The following is a 19316-nucleotide window of genomic DNA, read 5'->3' as shown; positions in this document are numbered from 1 at the left end:
AAGTGACGATGCCGGAAGCCGGGGGCGGGCCCGGGCCGCCGAGGGGGCGTTGTCGGGCCGGTTCCGCAGCTCCGGGAGCCCCGCGAGCGGCTCTGGGGGCGGCGCGGCGGGTGAGGAGAAGGCGGCGGGTCCGAGAGCGGCGTCCGAGGGTAAGGGAGCCGCGGGGCCGCGAGGCGAGGGCGTGCGGGCGCCGCCCGGGGGGAGCGGCCCGAGGGGAGGCGGGCGGGGCAGGAGCCGCCGCCCCGCATCCCGGGCTCCGCGAGGGGCGGCGGAGAGCTGCGGGTCGTGCGGGATGGAGCCGCGGCGGCGCCGAGCCGAGCGCTGGCTCCGGGACACAGACCCGGTGTCGCCCTGCAGCGGGGCCTTCGCCCCCGTGCGGCCCCTGCGGCCGGGAAACCCCACCGCTGCCCCACCGGCCTCCTGCTCGGCCGGCCCGGAGCCGGTGTCGGGCCTCAGACCGGCCGGCGTGCGGTGGTGGGTGTGAGCGGAGGGGGCGAGCGTGGCGAGCAGGAGGGTTTCGCCCGCAGCGAAGTGTCGGCCTGGAAGGGAAGGCGTGCTCCCTGCTGGAGCTGCTCCGGGGGTCGCCGTGGTCTCTTCCGAGGCTGCTCTCCCTGGCCTGTGGCCCCCCCGTCCTGTGCCGTCCTCCCCGGGGTTTCCTGGGCAGGAGCACCCCTGGGGGCTCTGTGCCCACATTTCCCCCTCCTCGGAGGGCGTCAGGCGGACTGGTTTAGGGTTTTAACTTAATCGCCCCTTTATGGGCCCCGTCTCCAACACGCTGCTGCTGCGGGTGGGGGCCGGGGCTGCTTCCCTAGGAGGAGAGGGAAGACCTGCGCCCTGTCACCTGCAGGTGCTCGCTGTCCCCCTCTAGAGAGCGAGGGCGACAGTTCAGCCTCCCTCACCGGGACGCTGATCATTAAATGCGGTGACTTGTCAGGGGCTCAGCATAGTGCCTGGTCGCATATAGGAAACATTTTATACACATTTGTTATTTTTATTAGGTATATACATTGTTACCTGTAGTTGTTACACATACGACACATCCCATATAATGAAGAGCTAATATGCAAATGGTCATCACACCGTCATGGCTCAGACACTCAACATTGGGGAGAGAGGAATGGGGACCAGCCAGGCTGCGGCCAGGGAGAGGGATAAGCCGCCCGCCCCGCAGTCCCGGGTGCCAGTGGCTGTGCCTGTGCCTGCGGCCTGGGAGAGGGACAAGCTGCACACCCCGCAGTCCTGGGCACCAGCACCTGCAGCTGCAGCACAGCAGAGGGATAAGGCACCCACCCGACAGTCCCGGGCTCCTGTGACTGTGGCCCAGGCGAAGCCGCCCGCCCATGGTCCCCTGCGGCTGTGGTTGGCCCGGGCAAAGCTGGCCTGGGTCCTGGGTGCCTGCACCCGGCCAGAGGAGGGAATCCTGGGTCCTGAGTGTGGGGCGAGGCAGAGGCGGTTAGGGGGCGATCAGGCCAATAGGGGAGCAGTTAGGGGCGATCAGTCAGGCAGGCAGGCGAGCGGTTAGGAGCCAGCTGTCCCAGATTGTGAGAGGCAGTAGGACATCCCTGAGGTGTCCCGGATTGGAGAGGGTGCAGGCCGGGCTGAAGGGACCCCCCCCCCCCGCATGAATTTCGTGCACCAGGCCTCTAGTAAGAAATATAAATTACCAATTCTTTTTCTAGAGGGTTTTTATAAGGGACTTACAGGATTAACTTGATGAAACTATTAGATTGATTATGATTTTTTAAAAATATTTTTATTGATTTCAGAGAGGAAGGGAGAGGTAGAGAGAGATAGAAACATCAATGATGAGAGAGAATTATTGATTGGCTGCCTCCTGCATGTCCCCTACTGGGGATCAAGCCCGCAACCCGGGTATGTGCCCTTGACCGGAATTGAAACCAGGACCTTTCAGTCTGCAGGCTGACACTCTATCCACTGAGCCAAACCGGCCAGGGAAGATTCATCATGACTTTTATTGTCAAAGTAAATTATGGAATAGTTCGTGACTGCAGATCATCGTAACTCTGAGGGTCATTCCAAAGAATTGTTCCCCTTGTCACCTCTGTAGAGCTAGAAAGCGTCCAGTGTCCATTCCGAACATTTGCTGCATTTCAGCATTGGAGTCGAGGCAGGTTTTGTGCTGTTTTCTAACATCCTCTTTCTCACGGCGATAGCATAGCCCACGGGCACTGATTGCGGTTTAAATGCTGGCGTTGGGATTTAAGTTTTATGATCACGGGCATGTTACTTAAACTCCCATTTCTTAATTTCCCGACTTGTAAAACGGCGGTCATGGTTCTTAGAGCATGATTTATTTGAGTTAACATATATGATATGCTTAGCACAGCGCCGGGCCTGTGGTGAGCAGTCTGTAAGTGAGGCTAATAGTAAACCAGGAGGCCTTTTCTTCCCTGGCAGCCAGGGGGATGGGTTGGGTGACTGATGACTCAGTCATTTGGCTGCTCTGTACCTCTGAGGATTCAGCACTAGGGACAGTGCCCCGCCGCCCGGTGGAGGCTCCCCTTCCTGTGTCCCCTCTTGGGTAACATCCGCTCCCAGTGCTGCAGTGTGGCTCCTTAAAGATGACCTCGCCTCTCGTCCCAGTGTCCTCTGAATGCCACCCTGATCTCAAACCAGGAGATCATGCCAGCACCCCAAATCCACATACCAGAAACTGAGCTTTCCATGAAGAAACAGGGGAGTCAGAACAAGGTGCTGAGCTGAGGGCGAGATAATGGGGGTAAGTTTTGGAGATTCTTCATTGTGGGGTCATACAGTTACAGATGGTTAGCAGAAAGTTGGACATCTGCAACTGGTGGTTGAAGTTAAAGTTTCAAATTTAGGACTTTTCTGCTTAGAACAGATGGAGGCCAGAGACAGATATGTTATCAGGGAAAGTGAAGACGGCTCAGGGCTGAGTGTTAAGGGACAGTAGCCTTCGGGGGCTTGCAGGGGAGGAAGTACGGCAGATTAGGGCCGTAGTAAGGGGAGCAGAAGCGTTCTAGGGACATTTTTATCTTCACAGGTAGTTCCATTGAACAGCACTGGTTAAGATGCTTAAGAAACGACTTTTTTGTTTGTTTGCATGTTTGTTTTTTAAGCTGCTGTGACAGGGACTCATGACAGTGAACCACAGATCAATCCGTGGACTTGGTGCCGTTTAGTTCCCAGTCTTGTCATCGAGACTCATGTTTTATCTGCGTCCTCTGTGCAGGTCTCCTGAGTGCCTGAGCATGGACCCGGTGGCCATGCACAGCTGCCACCTCCTCCAGCAGCTGCACGAGCAGCGCATCCAGGGCCTGCTCTGTGACTGCATGCTGGTGGTGAACGGCGTCTGCTTCAAAGCGCACAAGAATGTCCTCGCAGCCTTCAGCCAGTACTTCAGGTGCGATTTCAGTCTCTGTTCTTCTCACTGTACGGAGAGTATGTTCTTACTGATTTTAGAAAGAGGAAGAGAGAGGAGAAACATCAATCGGTTGCCTCCCGTATGCACCCCAGCTGGGGATCAAACCCACAGCCTGGGCTGTTTGGTGAAGCAGGTGACTGCATCTGATAAAATGTCTCCAACAACGTTGCAAGACAGCTTACCTAACTTAGCTTGATATTCTTCACCATACAGATTCCTTCCCCGGTGGATTTGATTTGTGCCCAGAATAAAGTGTGTGGGCTTTATGGAAGTGTGCCCTTTCTTGCCGCGTTCACTCCTAGGGCTTTTCTCACTGCTGATGTGTGGACCATTGGGTTGCTAGACAGCTAGAGGAATGACTGAGTATAAAATGAGAGTGTATCAGGGTCCTAGAGCAGTCACATTCAGAGAGACAGAAAGCAGAATGGTGGTGCCAGGGGCGGGGCAGGAAGAGTGGGAGTTAGTGTCTGATGGGAACAGAGTTTCTCTTTGGGATGATGCAAAGGTTCCAAGAATGAATGCATAAAGATGATGGTTGCACAACATCGTGAATGTACTTTATGCCATTGAATTTACCACTTGAACCATAATTAAATGTTTAGTATTATGTAATTTTTACACAATTAAAAATTAAGATTAAACAAATGAGTGTAGCCCAGCTAGTGTGGTTCAATGGTTGAGCATCGACCTATGAACCAGGAGGTCACCGTTCGATTCCTGGTCAGGGCACATGTCCAGGTCGCAGGCTCGATCCCCAGTAGGGGGCATGCAAGAGGCACCTGATCAATGATTCTTTCTCATCATTGATGTTTTTACCTCCCTCTCCCTCTCTGAAATCAATAAAAGTGTATTTAATAAACAAAATGAATGTATACTGAGGGTTGGTTTATTGTAGCTATTTTTATTTTTAGACTTTTTAAGGCACTTAGATATGGAAATATTTTTATATGTGTTTTATGGCCTAAAATAAAATACATGATTTGTCAGACTACAAACAGGAAGTAGTGAAAAATGTGTGTCCTTTAGTTTTCTGTACTCTATATACTATTAATAATGCATATGGATTATTTGATAAAAGAGCCATGGGTATACTGCATAATCTTCCTTGGATATCTACTTGGAAGTTTGGATATTCATCACACTCATTTATCTGAATTGCTTTATTGGATGACTTGCCAGCCAGATTTTTTAAAAGGGTTAAAGCTCGCTTAATTATAAAATTCTGGCATTTATAGAAGTATTGCTGTTTTGAATATTAGTATGAGTATTATTTGTAAGAGAAAGTTAAGAGTGTGTATGAATTGTTAACACTGAAACAGGCATCTTTGTTTTGTCAGGAGCCTCTTCCAGAATTCTCCCGGCCAGAAGAGCGATGTTTTTCACTTGGATATTAAGAATGTCAGTGGCATTGGGCAGATCCTGGACTTCATGTACACGTCACACCTGGACCTGAACCAGGACAATGTGCAGGTGATGCTGGACACAGCACAGTGTCTGCAGGTGCAGAACGTTCTGAGTCTGTGTCACACGTTCTTAAAATCAGCCCCTGTGGAGCAGCCACCCAGCATGCCTGGTGGTAGCGTGTTCTCCCTGCCGGGCGCTCCGGCTCCGGAAACCAGCTGTGCTCTCAGTGAAAGCTACTCTCCTCACGTACTGCCGGCGTGTTCGGCGGACGTGCAGCAGGGTAAGGCCTTGGACGAGCCGCACTCTCAGGCTCCACCGTCAGTTCAGCTTCATCACCCTGCAGGCGAAGCGTCGAAACTAGGCCCTGACACTTTAGACGGCAGCTGCACAGAACTGCCGCTCAAACAGCCAAATTACTACTACAAACTGAGAAACTTGTACAGTAAGCAGTACTATAAGCAAGCCGCTTGTCCCAGTCACGAGAGAATAATCGAGCAGCCTTTCACTGTCAGCCCATCCGCAGGCCCGGCTGCCGTGGAAAACCAGCCCTGTGCTGTCAGTCATTCCGAATGCGCCCTGCAGTCCGCGGAGCACCTGCCTCCCAACTTCCTGGCCCAGCCTCTGAGTGAACCTGCCCCAGACCCTGAGTCAGACAGCACGTGCCAGCCACCCACCAAACAGATGAGGCTCAAAAAGGCCGTTCACCTGAAGAAGCTCAATTTCCTGAAGTCACAGAAGTCTGCAGAGCAAACTGCTGAAGCCACGTCGGATGAGGGTCTAACCCAGAGGATTGGCCCTGCTAGTGACAACGCCACAGAGAAAGCCAGCAGCCACCGCGCCGGGGAGAAGGAACGTGAAGAGCCCGGCAGCTCCGGCAGCTTTCCCTGCATTATCAAAACGGAGAGTCCCGAAGACCTGGAGGCTCCAGAGGACCAGTTCCAGACGCCGCAGTCCCAGTGGCAGTACGCGTGTGACCTGTGTGGGAAGCCTTTCAAACACCCAAGCAACCTGGAGCTTCACAAACGGTCCCATACAGGTACACGCACACTGACCCAGTGCCCGCGGGCCCGGACAGGCAAGAGCGCAGACGCACACGGTGCCTGCTCCTCTCTGTAAGAAGTTTTGCTATGGCGTTGACATTTGCACACAAAAATCATCAAGGAGCGTTAGCTACTTTTTAATTCATAGTTTTGGAGATGCCTCTTAAAGCGTAATCTATAGATACTTTCATAGAGCCAATTTTAAAAGATGTCTCACTTCATTTTTATTTTAATTAGGTTTTTATGACAAACTTTCCATTTCTAAAGAAGTATAGTAAATTATTTTGATGGACTGAAATTTTCAAGTTCTAAAACAGATAAGCTATATTTAGTTGTCTCTTTAGAATTAGATTAAGTTTATTCTTTAAAAGCGTAATGTAGGTTAATCAGAATAAAATAATTTAGTTTGAGTAATTCTAAAAGTTCTCTGGAAAGTAATGTGAATATCAGATTTTAAAAATTGTGATTCAGAAGGTGGGAGGTAAACTTTTTAATAAGGATCAGCTTTAACCATTTGATATTTTCAAATGAAAGTTCTTCCATTTTCCTTAATTCATACCTCCTCCCCTTTCCAAAAAGTTTACTTTTTCAAAAGCTTTTTTAAAAGTGTTATACGGCACATGTACGTTACCTTCTACAGTACGTGTGTGTTACTTCCTGCACTTAAGCAGGATGACTCTAGTACACACGGCAGGTGAATGGCAGTTACCTTACAGGCATGGGAAGTGATGAGCTACAGATGCTTCCAGAGTAACTGCTTTTAAGACTTTTGTGCAATTGCAGTTATCGATGTGACGTTCTGCTATCACTGACTCCTGGTGTGTCTAGGTGTTTACCACCTCAGTGCATTGTGGAGAGAGACTTACTTAATATTTATGGAAGCCATTTATAAATTGTAATGTATTTGAATATATAAAGTATTACCTTTATTGTTACTAGTAGTTCAGAAGTATTCTCCATATGAAGGCAGTATCACTGATTCAGTTTTGCCCTGAAAAAAAAACACCTTAATTTAGGTCATTCCATTTGCTTGAATTTCCTAGAGCCTCATGATCAGTATAATTTTTGAGAAACGTATCTGTTTAGCTTTAAAAATTAAATTGTTTGTTCTTTTGAACAATAATGTCATCCATTACAGTGGGATGCTCACTTGGACGTACTCTATTGAGAAAGCAGTGGTCCTCGACTTACGATCTGAGTTGTTCTCCCAGGGTCTGTGAGGCCGGACTGTTTCTGTCACCATGTAGGATGTTGCTTGCCTTGTCTGTCTTCTCCCACAAGTGTGCAGTGGAGTCGGCTACAGGCTGTCATCACCCAGGTGGCCAGTGAGCTGTCTAGTCATGTGTTAAAAATCACTCTGTCTTCATTTCTAGTATGGACTGTACTGACGGGTGTAGCCCACATAAGCAAACACTTTAGGTTCTCAGTTAAGAGTGTTAAGGGATCCTGAGAGCAAAGCGTTTGAGAACCACTGTAGTAAGGTTATCAATTCTGGTCACTTGGGAGCCTTAATAACCAGTGGCCTCTTTTTTTCAAATTTTTGGATCGCATAATGGGGGCTTTAACTTAACATTATCTATTATCCCCATAATTTCCGACATAAATGTTGTCCCAAAATACTGAAGTAATCCTATCTAATAATAGACAAACATGGTAATTAACCATACCTCTGACACGCTTCCCATTGGCTAATCAGGGGGGTATGCAAATTAATTGCCAACCAAGATGGCAGCCAGCAGCCAGGCAGCTGAAGCGAACAGGAGGCTTGCTTGCGCCAGTGATGGAGGAAGCCAAGGTTCCCCGCCTGCTGCTGCCAGCCTCTGAGCTGCACTCTAAGAAACAATGTTGCAATTGTAGAAGCTAAACAAACCCCAGAAACCTGCTTTCAGCCAGCTGGCCTCGGAGCTGGAGCTGCAACAGTGTTTCAATTATAGAAGCCAAACAAACCCAGATACCTGCTTTCAGTAGCTGAGGTCTCAGAGCTGGAGCTGAGCCTTAGAGCTAAAGCCGGCTCTCAGTTCCAGTGACAGCCATAGAAGGTAAATAAATCCCAGAATAAAAAAGAAAAAAAGGAGAGGTTGGGAGCTTCAGTCACCTGCCAGCCTGAAAACAGCCCTCAGCCTCTCACCCAGACTGGCCAGGCACCCCAGTGGGGACCCCCACCCTGAAGGGGGTGTCACCAGCTGCAAACAGCCATCATCCCCTCATCCAGGTTGGCCAGGCACCCAAGCGGGACCCCCACTGTGATCCGGGACACCCTTCACGGCAAACCAGCTGGTCCCCACCCATGCACCAGGCCTCTTTCCTATATAGTAAAAGGGTATTATGCAAACTGACCCTAACAGCAGAAGGACTGGGAATGACTGGTCACTATGACACACACTGACCACCAGGGGGCAGAGGCTCAATGCAGGAGCTGCCCTCTGGTGGTCAGGGTGCTCTCACATGGGAGGAGCTCTGCTCAGCCACAAGCCAGGCTGATGGCTGCCAGTACAGTGGTGGTGGTGGGAGCCTCTCCTGCCTCAGCAGCGCTAAGGATGTCCGACTGCAGTTTAGGCCTATTCCCCGCTGGCAAATGGACATCCCCTGAGGGCTGCCGGGCTGCCAGAGGGATGTCTGACTGCCACTTTAGGCCCAATCCCCCGGGGAGCGGGCCTAAGCCAGCAAGTGGTCATCCCCTGAGGGGTCCCAGACTGCGAGAGGGCACAGGCCGGACTGAGGGATGCTCCCTCCCCCGAGTGCACAAATTTTGGTGTACCGGGCCTCTAGTCCTATATAATAAAAGCCTATTATGCAAATCGACTGAACAGCGGAACTACCGGTGGAATGACCGGTTGCTGTGATGCGCACTGACCACCAGGGGGCAGGCACTCAACGCAGGAACTGCCCCCAGCCTGCAGGCCCCAGGCCAGCCAAGGCAGGTACCAGCGGGGGACCCCCTGATCACCCTGCTGGTCGCCCCACAGATCGGCCCTGATTGCCGGCCAGGCCTAGCGACCCTACCCATGCACGAATTTTGTCCACCGGGCCTTTAGTATGATTATAATTATTCCACCAAAAGCTTTCTGCCTGCTCCAGAAAGAAGCCATTGAAGAAGCCATTAAACAGTTTCAGGAAAAATCAAAGTAAAAGTATCCTGGCAGGAGCCCAGAAAGCTAGCAGCCAGCAATGTAGAAGGAAGGGGTATTGTCATTTTTAGAGAGTGAAACCCCTTGTGGGGGGCGGAGGGGGAACAGAAGGTTCTTCGTCTGCCCAGCCTATTTGTTAGTTCCCTAGGTTCAAGGTGGCACCTGGAAGTGTACTGTTAAAATGGTCATTTTCTAGAGTCTGTGTTCAGGGCTGCTGTGGTTTCTTGGCGGCAGAGTTCCCTTCTCTGCAGGTTATTCTATACCAAAGCGTAATTGCTTAGTTTCTAAAATCAGACGTGGCTCCCATAGTGTCCTCTTGTTTCCCCTGGGAGCATGGTCAGCCAAGGTCAAATGCAGGGGCAGGGCTTTTCCCCGTCCCACCTTCAGGAGGTCCGTCCCGGTTTGGGGCTGTGCCGTGCCCACACCTCACGTGTGTGAATGAGGCCCTGGTTCTGTTAGGAGCTGGTGGGAGAGTAAAGGAGTCGGGCTGAGGGGCTGTAAGCAGGTTTGGGCCCTTCAGCAAAGAAACTCACAGTTGATTTTCAGCGGAAGGGAAAGCCGGTGCCCAAAACTGAGGCAGGGTTTGAACGCTAACAAGTTAAGTTTGACTTCAACATAGATTCATATTTGGAGAACAATATGATTTTTTTAAACATATTTTTATCGATTTCAGAGAGGAAGGGAGAGGGAGAGGGAGAGAGAGAGAGATAGAAACATCAGTGATGAGAGAGAATCATGGATTGGCTGCCTTCTGCACACCCCACACGGGGGATCAAGCCCACAACATGGGCATGTGCCCTTGGCCAGAATCGAACCCAGGACCCTCAGTCTGCAGGCGATGCTCTATCCACTGAACCAAATCAGCTAGGGCACCGTTTGGTTTTTTAGAGGAAACTAATCAGATTTCAGTTTGTCACCCTGCCCACTGTCTAAGGACGAGAGGCGAGGAAGAGGTGCGGGTCCGGTTTTCATACACGCTGGACGAGGAGCGTAGTGCCTGCCTGGAGTGGTGGACACGGGATAGTTTAAGCATTTTAGACAGAAAATGGTTGTGCAGATAATACAAATGATTTTACAAGCTGTTGTTTTGTTTTGTTTTAGGTGAGAAACCTTTTGAATGTAACATTTGTGGGAAACATTTCTCTCAGGTGGGAATACTTTTATTTATTGTTAATAGTTGGAAAGCTGAAACCTAGTGTTGATTTTTATTATAAGTAAGACATGCATTGGAGTTGCGAGAGAAGCCTCTGAAGGTATCTGTAACTTAAAGACTAGTCTACATCAGGAGAAAATAATTTTTAAGAAAACAAAATCCTAGTACATTGGGGAAAACATGCCATTTTTCATAAGTGTGAGGACCCTTCACAACCCACCCGTCCCCCGGGTGGGTGCAGTCCTAGTCTATCCTCTCAGAGATGCAGTAAACCATGTTGAGCTCACATCTGGAGGCTGCAAATGAGGCTGGACTGCATTCAGCCAGATGCCTCCTTCTTCCTGTTGGGACTGTAGATGTTAGGATGTTGGACAACAGACCGGTTTGCATTCTCTGCTTTTGCTGTCTTGTAGCTGATCCTTATTAAGGTGAAGTATTAAATCTCTCATCCAGCCAATGTTTATTGTGTCCAATGGGCTGTGTGCTGATCTGGGCACTAGGCCTAAAGGAACCTAGAGATGCAGTGTTGTAGAGAACATTTTGAATGCAGCCTCTTTTTCCTTCTGAAACAAGATAAGTGTTCACCGCCCGCCCCCTGCCCTCCCCCCCCGCCCCCCAATGCTGGGCCCCGACGCTGTACAACGCTGTCCACAGCTCAGTCCTCCTTCCCCAGTCTGCTCTGTAAAATGGGAACAACACTCCTTTTTAAGGACATTGTGATGATTACATGAAACACTGCTTGCAACTTAGTCAAATGCTTCATTCATAGTAGCATCTAGCACTTGACAGCTATTATTGTTATTAGCTCTTACCAGAGTTTTCGTGGATCCACTATATATAGGTAATTTCTAAGATGTGATCTATGTCCTTAGCATATAATTAGAGCATAGCAAAGTTTACTACAACTAAAAACATAACAAAGGTCAAACAATCTGGGCCCCAATTTGCCACATAATTTGATATAAATTATCTGAATGCATTATTGAACATTTTTGCCTGAATTTTTCTATTATTTAATGTACTTTTATGTAATTTGTCAGACTAATATGTGCTCCTTTCTGTGGGGAAAAATAATTATTTCCATTATTCATTTCCACTATTAAATACCTAAAGAAACCTTTTTAAAATTTTTTCACTATGCTTATTATAATACTGAGTGGAAGACCATTCGATGATATTTACTTGGAAAATAAACAGTTGCTATGCTTGACTTAAAAAGGGACAATGCAGCCTTGCTAGGAATGATTCAGAGACAATTTCTATCTTCATACATAGTTTACAAAACAGCTGGGAAGGAGGGATCTCATTTAACAGCTGAGCAGACGGTGCTGTTTGAATTGTTCCATGACTGATGAGCTTTTCTGAAATTTGGAAGTGACTGGTCTAACACAGCCAGGGGTACATTACTTCACTCCAGGAGGCTGCTTCCTGAGGGCACCGAGGCCTTGTCACACTGAGTGCTCAACACAAGCTAGTTTAGCCACAGAAATGTGCTGTCCTCAGGGTTCCCCTCAGTAAGGCGGCATTCATTCCTGGCCCAGCCGAGGAACTGGAGCAACCCCCTTAGCTGAACCTCGTTTTCGTCTAGAAAATAGATGTCAATGCCAGTTACTAAGGGTAACGTGGTAATGTGTGTGAAGGCCTACTAGACCAGATATATTTGCTACTAGCATTTGTCGCTTTATACTATTATTTTAAAAAATATATATTTTTATTGACTTCAGAGAGGAAGGGAGAGAGAGAAACATCAATGATGAGAGAGAATCATTGATCAGCTGCCTCCTGCACAATCCTGTCATGTGCCCTGACCAGGAATTGAGCCGTGACCTCCTGGTTCATAGGTCAACACTCAATCACTGAGCCACACTGGCTGGGCAGTCACTTTATTATTGTTATGCATAGTCATTCTGTTAAAACCTGGGTATTTCCTAATATTTTGCTAAGTTCTTTTTTCTTAATTTTTTAAAATATATTTTATTGATTTTTTATACAGAGGAAGGGAGAGGGAGGGGGATAGAGAGTTAGAAACATCGATGAGAGAGAAACATCGATTCAGCTGCTTCCTGCACACTTCCCACTGGGGATGCACCCGCAACCAAGGTACATGCCCTTGATCGGAATCGAACCTGGGACCCTTCAGTCCACAGGCCGACGCTCCATCCTCTGAGCCAAACCGGTCAGGGCTTGCCAAGTTCTTTTTCTTTGGTTACCTAAAATAAACCCGAGATTTTGTGTAAACCATATGTATCATATTCTAAAAGGTAGGATGTGACACAGTGTTTCTCAGTGTCTGACAGATAGAAGGACTTCCATGTCATAACAGAAAATCCCGACCTCAGTTTCTGTTCCTGCACGTTTGTATGTTTCCACCCACAGGTGGACTTCAGACCCATCCTCAAACCTGTCACCATGGACTGTCTTTTGCATTTAATTTTTTTAAAAAATTGCAGATTTAGCTCTAGCTGGTTTGGCTCAGTGGGTAGAGCGTCAGCCTGTGGACTGAAGAGTCCCGGGTTTGATTCCTGTTAAGGGCACATGCCTGGGTCACAGGCTCACTCCCCAGTAGGGAGCATATCCGTGTTTCTCATCATTGATGTTTCTATCTCTCCCTCTCCCTTCCTCTCTGAAATCAGTTTATATATATAAAAGCCTAATATGCAAATTTTCCCCTCGGGAGTTCAGTCACTCGCTAGGATGTGTGCTGACCACCAGGAGGTGGCGAGGAACAAAGGGAGGCCCTGGCTGACAGCCGGAAGGCCCCGATCGGCCCTGATCACCCGCCAGGCCTAGGGACCCTACCTGTGCCCTGAATTTTGTGCACCGGGCCTCTAGTAAAAAAATATATATTTTTTTAAAAATGCAGATTTACAAAGCCAGGTGTGTTAGTTGGTATTACTGTTCATGCCCCCTTCATGGCTTATTCTGTGCATAACGCCTGAGCATTGTTTCCCGTGGGTATGCTCACTTATTTCAGTGTTTGTGTTTAACAGAACTCTATAAAATATTAAGTAGGGATGTGACAGAGACTGTTAACTGAAGCCTCCACAGTGGGAAATTCTGCCTCCACGTCCAAGTGGGAAGCAGTAGCCGGAGTGCTTAATGTCTGAGGCATCTGCAGTCTCAGCCTCACTGCGGGCCATTTAATATTGACGGCCTGTTGCTGAGCACTGGCAGTCTGCTCCGCGGCCTCCCTTAAATCAGGCATTCTTGGTAAAGCCCTGCTGGCGTCAGAAACCAGGAGCCTGGCGTCCCTGCCACGGAGGACCGCAGTGACTCCTGATTTCGTTTCTGCACACAGGACAGTGTGACAGCCCACCAGGCAGAGCAGCCGCTGCAGAGGGGGTGCTGCTCGGGGAGTCGTACCTTTATTAACCAAGGCATGTTTCTCAGGGAGAAACAGCAGGGAGTAGCCACATGCAAGCGCTGCTGCTTTTCTCAAGTGCTACTTGCATATAGATGGTTCAAGTTTAAAAACATATGAAATAATACATCAAGGTCTGTTTAAAGTACAAGCTTGGCAACCTCCACGGCACCCTGCACTGTGTCGCCCATTTAAGAGAGAAGCAGCCCAGGGCAGGCCCGCGATGGGGCAGCCAGTGCAGCCCTGGGCCCGGGGGCACAGTGGAGAAACCAGAGTGGGGACACCCCCAGTTAGAACCGGCAGTCCTTCCTCTTGCACGTGGCTCCTTCTGAGTGTGTGTCTAGTCGTCCTTGGAAAGTGGACTGGAACCTGGTAAACCTGCCAGTCTTCCATGTGAATGTGTGTGACCTGCTTTCCAAAAACCCTTTCGTTATTGGTGTGCTGTGGTTCTCCTTTCTTGCAGGCCGGTAACTGGCAGACTCACTTGCGTCGGCATTCTGGTGAAAAGCCGTACATCTGCGAAGTCTGTGGCAAGAGGTCAGTGCTGGGCTGCCCTCGCCTGTAGGGCCCTCTGGTCCGGTTTCCATGGAGAGCAGTGCTCTGAGGGCTCGCACACACGCCGCGTGGGGCTCACTCCACGGAGGAGCGCAGGCCCGTCGGACCCTCTGCCTAGCCTTGTATGTCACAGATGAGTAACAAAAGCGCAAGGACAGTCATTCAGAGTAGGAACACCCAGGACAGAAGTCTTAGAAATGGGATTTTATGTGACACAGAATGATTTTACACTGAAATGTCCATTCTTTCTAAAAATGGCCATGAAAGCAGATGAGTGCCCTGGGAGGTGAGTATCTAGCGGGACGTGAGACTTGCAGCCTGGCTGCCCAGCCCGGCCTCCGGCTGTGGGAACAGCAGCAGGAAGGCAGGCGGAGCTCAGCCCCGACACTTGGCGCAGTCTCATTGTGGCGGTGAGGTGCAGTGCGGAGAGGGTCCCTCCCGAGTGCACACAGCCGCACGCTGGCTGCCCGCCCCCCCCCCAGGGGTCAGGTATCAAGAGTCCACATGCTCTCCTCTGACGGTCATGCTGGACAACAGGCATCAGCCCGGACCGTACCAGTCACCTGCCTTTATAGCCATTCATTTAGCCATCCATTCAGTCAGCACCTATCAGCCACCTGCTGCTGTAAGTGCTGTGATGGTAGCATGCAAATTCTCTCTGGTCTGTGAGGGAGAGAGGGCCATGGCGCAGAGTCACCTATGCAGGAAGCAGGTGGTAGGAACAAAGAAGTCCAACCTTCCCAGCCTCCCGTCCCCCCTTTTGTCATTCCTCTAGGGTGGCTGGAGGGAACGCACCTAGATTTCCTATCCCAGGCCTGGGCGGGAATGACTCCTACCCTGAGCCGGTGGTGGCCATCTCTGAAGAAGAAAGATTGATGCCGCTAGGTAGAAAAAGTGTCTTACAAACAAAACCCTGCATTATTTTCTACTTTCCTTTAAAAGGGGGGGAAAGGTAAAGATATTTTTAATGCCCATTTCCGATGAAGTCAGGAAGGCGGGGCAGCTGCCCTCCGTGCCTTGCGCTGCCCAGTGCTGTGAGGTGGACGGGCTCTCAGCTGCGTTTCACATCCATTGCAGGTTTGCAGCCTCTGGGGATGTCCAGCGCCACATTGTCATTCACTCGGGAGAGAAGCCGCACCTGTGTGACATCTGTGGCCGAGGTATGGCTGCGCTTTCCTTTCCTTTCCCTCCTGGAGGCCCTGCCTGGCGCGCGCGGGCCTCCGCTGACCTGTCGTGGTCTCTCCAGGCTTTAGCAACTTCAGCAACTTGAAGGAGCACAAGAAGACACACACGGCTGACAGAGTGTTCACCTGTGACGAATGCGGGAAGTCCTTCAACATGCAGAGGAAGCTGGTGAGGCACCGCGTCCGGCACACGGGGGAGCGGCCCCACAGCTGCACGGCCTGCGGTGAGTGACGCCCAGACCAGGCCGCCCGTCCCGTCCCGTCCCGTGCCGCGTGCTAACTTTGGACGGGGCCCAGGGCCACACTCTGTCCAGAGAACTGTTTGCAGAGACAAGGACGCAGTTGTTCTAACTGCTGTCTGATAACCTCTGGACTGAAAATTAAAAACTGGTTTAGAATTAGCATCACTAAGTTAGCTCGTCTGCAGCAGTAGAGGCGCCTTCCCTCTAGGGAGTCACTGTCCCCTTCCCTTTCTCATACACACCTCCCGCCTTTGTCTCCCATCAGAACACTAGGTGGGTTTCTGCCTCTCTCAGTGCTTCCTCAATTCTTAACTGATCTCAATTAAATGCCTGTTGCCTCTTGCTTTGAAAGGCCTTTTATTTTTAGGTTAACAGAAAAAAATTTAACACGTGGGCATCAACAGCTAGTTTTGTTGAAAGGCAGTTTTTTATAGATAGCCCACCTTTGCTTGACCAGGGCTGGAGAGCCGAGAATTCAAATAGAGCAACATGCAGACAAGGGAGCAGTTAAACATACGTGTACATACGTGTGTAGTGTTCACTCCTCTGTAATGATGCTATGCTTCTATAAGGTTATTGATCCCCTCACCAACTCTGACTGTGGAAGCAAATCCCCACCTTGATGCTATGCGCAGGGAAAGGACATAGAACTCGGGGAAATATGGGCAGAATTGTAGTGAAAGTGAATGCACAGATGCCGCGAGGAAAGTGTTTCTCATTATAGATCGGCTGCTTTAGGTTCACAGAAATTTAAACGAAACTGACAGGGTTTCCAGCACCCACCAGCCGGCAGGGGTGGCAGCTGCCTGCCCAGCGGGGACGCCTGTGCAGGCAGACAGGGTCCAGGAGGCTAGCACTGAGAGGCCCCACACCCAAGGGGCAGGTGGGAGGGGGCTGCTGGGGGCAGAGGGGAGAGAAGGGCAGAGCGGGTGGTGGCAGGCTCCACTCCACTCATGTCCCAATGCCCACTTCTGAGAGGACCCCTCTCTCTGCGCAGGGAAAAGTTTCGGGGGATCGGGTGACCTCCGCAGGCACCTCCGCACGCACACCGGGGAGAAGCCGTACACGTGTGAGATCTGTGACAAGTGCTTCACCCGCTCAGCCGTGCTGCGGCGGCACCGGCGGATGCACTGCCGCGTGGACGATGGGGGCCGGGACGCGCTGCGGGAGCTCACCCACGCTGTTGAGGCCTCCGACCTGGACAAGGCTCCCAGCTCCGACTCCTTCTCCCAGGACGTGTCTGTGACTTTGATGCCCGTGTCTGTGAAGCTCCCCATCCATCCAGTGGACGAGCCCGTGACAGAATTTGACGGCCACTCTGCCGGCTCCTTCTGTAAGTTCCGGTCCACGCCTCAGCCACGTGGGGTCAGCAACCCGGAGAAGCTCAGTGCGGATCCTGGCAAACTCGCCAAGGCCCCCGGGCAGCACACGCAGCCTCAGGCCTTCGCTTACTCAGCCGCCAACGCCTCCACCAGCAACGGGCCGCTGCCCACGGACAGCATGGCCATAGTCCGCCCATCTCTGGCCACTCTGGACAATCCCTGCAGCGACCCCCTGGGCAGCTGGGTGTCAGGTGCGGCGTACAGGAACTCAGAGGGGCCCTTCTTTTCCAGCATGACTCTGTGGGGGCTGGCGATGAAGACGCTGCAGAACGAGGGCGAGCTGGACCAGTGATGCCGGCATGCTGATGCCGCTACGCCGACCCCAGTGATACCCACGCTGCGATGCCAACACCGTGCTGCTCAGCCGCGGGTGCGTTTTCCAGGAGGCCGATGTCCAGGAGGCAGCCGTCCCCTGCGACGCCCTCTTGCCAGCCTGACACGTGGGACGGTCCCTCCTGACGTGGCTGGTAACTGAAAGCCTCCTGAGCTTGGGGTTTGGGAGGAAAGGCCCAGCTCACTGTGGAAGCAGGCGCTAGAGTGGGAGCTGGCGTCACAGAAGCCAAGGGCTGGAGAAGCCGTCCACTGACTGGCTGGCATGATGGCGTGTGGACTTGGGGGCAACTACTGTACATTGTGGTTATGCTAAAGGGAAAACATATATATATATGTATATATATATATATATATATATATATATATATATATATATACACACACACACACACACGTAAAATACAAATATTTTTGCATTTTTACATGATTGAAATTTATAGCATTTTCTATTTTTATTTAAACAGATGTTATTTGTATACTAGAGGCCTGGTGCACAAAAAATGTGCAGGGGCAGTGGGGTCCTTCAGCCCGACCTGCACCCACCCTCTCCAATCCGGGACCCCACGGGGGATGTCCAACTGCGTCTCACAATCCGGGACCACTCGCTCCTAACTGCTCACCTTCCTGCCTGCCTGCCTGATCGCCCTTAACCCCTCTGCCTGCCTGCCTGATCGCCCCTAACCACCTTTGCCTGCCTGCCTGTCAGGTCACCCCTAACTGCTCCCCTACCGGCCTGATCGCCCCAACTGCTCTCCTGCTGGCCAGATTGCTCCTAACCACCTCTGCCTCACCACACACCCAGGACCCAGGATTCCCTCCTCCGGCTGGTTGCAGGCACCTGGGACCCAGGCTTCCCTCTCTCTGGCCGGCCGCAGGTACCCAGGACCGGCTGGCTGTAGGCGTCCAGGCCGGCCACAGCCACAAGGGACCGTGGGCTGGGCAGCTTTGCCTAAGCAGCAGCCGCAGGTGCCCAGGACCGCGGCGCGGGCAACTTGTCCCTCTCCCGGGCTGCAGCCCCAGCCGCTGGCGCCCGGGACTGTGGGGCATGCAGCTTGTCCCTCTCCCAGGCCAAGCCACAGGCGTAGGCGCAGCTGCTGGCACCCAGGACCGCAGGGCGGGCGGCTTGTCCCTCTCCCGGGCCGCAGCCTGGCTAGTCCCCATTCCTCTCTCACGAGCTCATTTGTGCCTGGCCGGTCCCCATTCCTCTCCCCCCAGTGTTGAGTGTCTGAGCCATGATGGCGTGAGGGCATGAGGGTGTGACGACCATTTGCAATTAGCTCTTTATTATATAGGATGAAACTCATACTATAATTTGAGTAAATGAAACTTGCCTTGCTATATAATGTGTTTCCTCCAGCATTTTTATTAATCTAAAGGCCATAGTAGCAAAGTGAAGGGCTCCCCCTTCAAGGACAGGTCCCGGTTTGGCTCGGCCGTCCTGGGACAGTGGGCTTCAGACACCATCAGAACTGAGCCGCATCCTGGCTGCCCCCCGCTGTCAGGCCATGGCGGGCTCTGAGCCTCAGCCTTCTCTCGTTTTCTTTTCTAGTCTGAGATGAGCATCTCTGTTCCTCCAAGCGCCCCATGACCCCTCGCCCACCGCCCTGCTGCCCAGGTCCGGCCACTAGTCGACTCCCTAAACGCATCCCCCAACCCTCAGCACACCTGCTGCCTCTGTGGGAATGAGTCGTGTCCTGTGATTTCAAAACAAGATCAGCACGTGAAAAGAGTTACCTGTGGCACAAGCAAGGTACTTGCCTGTAAAACTGCACAAAGGACCGGAGTGAAGGCACCCGACCCTGTCATTTCTCACTCAGAATCACAGGCACCAGTGAGACGGGGAGGCGGGATGTCGTAGAAAAGCAGCATGGCTGCAGAGGAGAGGACCGGCTTTGAAGTCAGATTCAGGTTCAACTCCTGGTTTTCCCACCAGCCCTTGCACTCAGCCCGGCATGTCCCGGGCAGCAGACGGCAGCAGACGGAGAGCCCGAGGTCGGGGGGCGGGGGGGGGGGGGGGGCACAGCGCCCTGCACAGAGCCCCACAGCCACAAGGTCTCCTGTGAACTTGCCCCTCCTCCCTCCCATCTCCCACTGCGAGGCTGGGAGGTGTGTGGACGCCCGGCTGGGA

At 51.5% G+C, this 19316-nt stretch overlaps 1 protein-coding gene across 3 annotated transcripts; it reads left to right on the top strand.

Annotated features, from left to right (window-relative positions):
• Positions 1-8: 8 nt before the first annotated feature.
• Positions 9-17582, top strand: ZBTB49 (zinc finger and BTB domain containing 49). Of its 3 annotated transcripts, none has more exons than XM_036328705.1 (8): positions 9-149; positions 3215-3385; positions 4744-5846; positions 10080-10126; positions 13956-14029; positions 15125-15207; positions 15294-15455; positions 16471-17582. In XM_036328705.1, exons 2-8 carry the CDS (start codon positions 3234-3236, stop codon positions 17145-17147), a joined length of 2298 nt encoding a protein of 765 aa, XP_036184598.1. In that variant the 5' UTR covers positions 9-149; positions 3215-3233; the 3' UTR covers positions 17148-17582. The 3 variants fall into 3 exon arrangements, with proteins under 3 accessions (XP_036184598.1, XP_036184589.1, XP_036184608.1); XM_036328696.1 differs by having other exon boundaries at positions 4726-5846; XM_036328715.1 differs by lacking the exons at positions 10080-10126; positions 13956-14029 and having other exon boundaries at positions 4726-5922.
• Positions 17583-19316: the final 1734 nt, after the last annotated feature.

Source organism: Myotis myotis, unplaced genomic scaffold (assembly GCF_014108235.1).
Source record: "Myotis myotis isolate mMyoMyo1 unplaced genomic scaffold, mMyoMyo1.p scaffold_m19_p_1, whole genome shotgun sequence".
NCBI classification, from domain to species: Eukaryota; Metazoa; Chordata; class Mammalia; order Chiroptera; family Vespertilionidae; genus Myotis; species Myotis myotis.
This window is presented reverse-complemented; position numbering and strand designations above follow the sequence as displayed.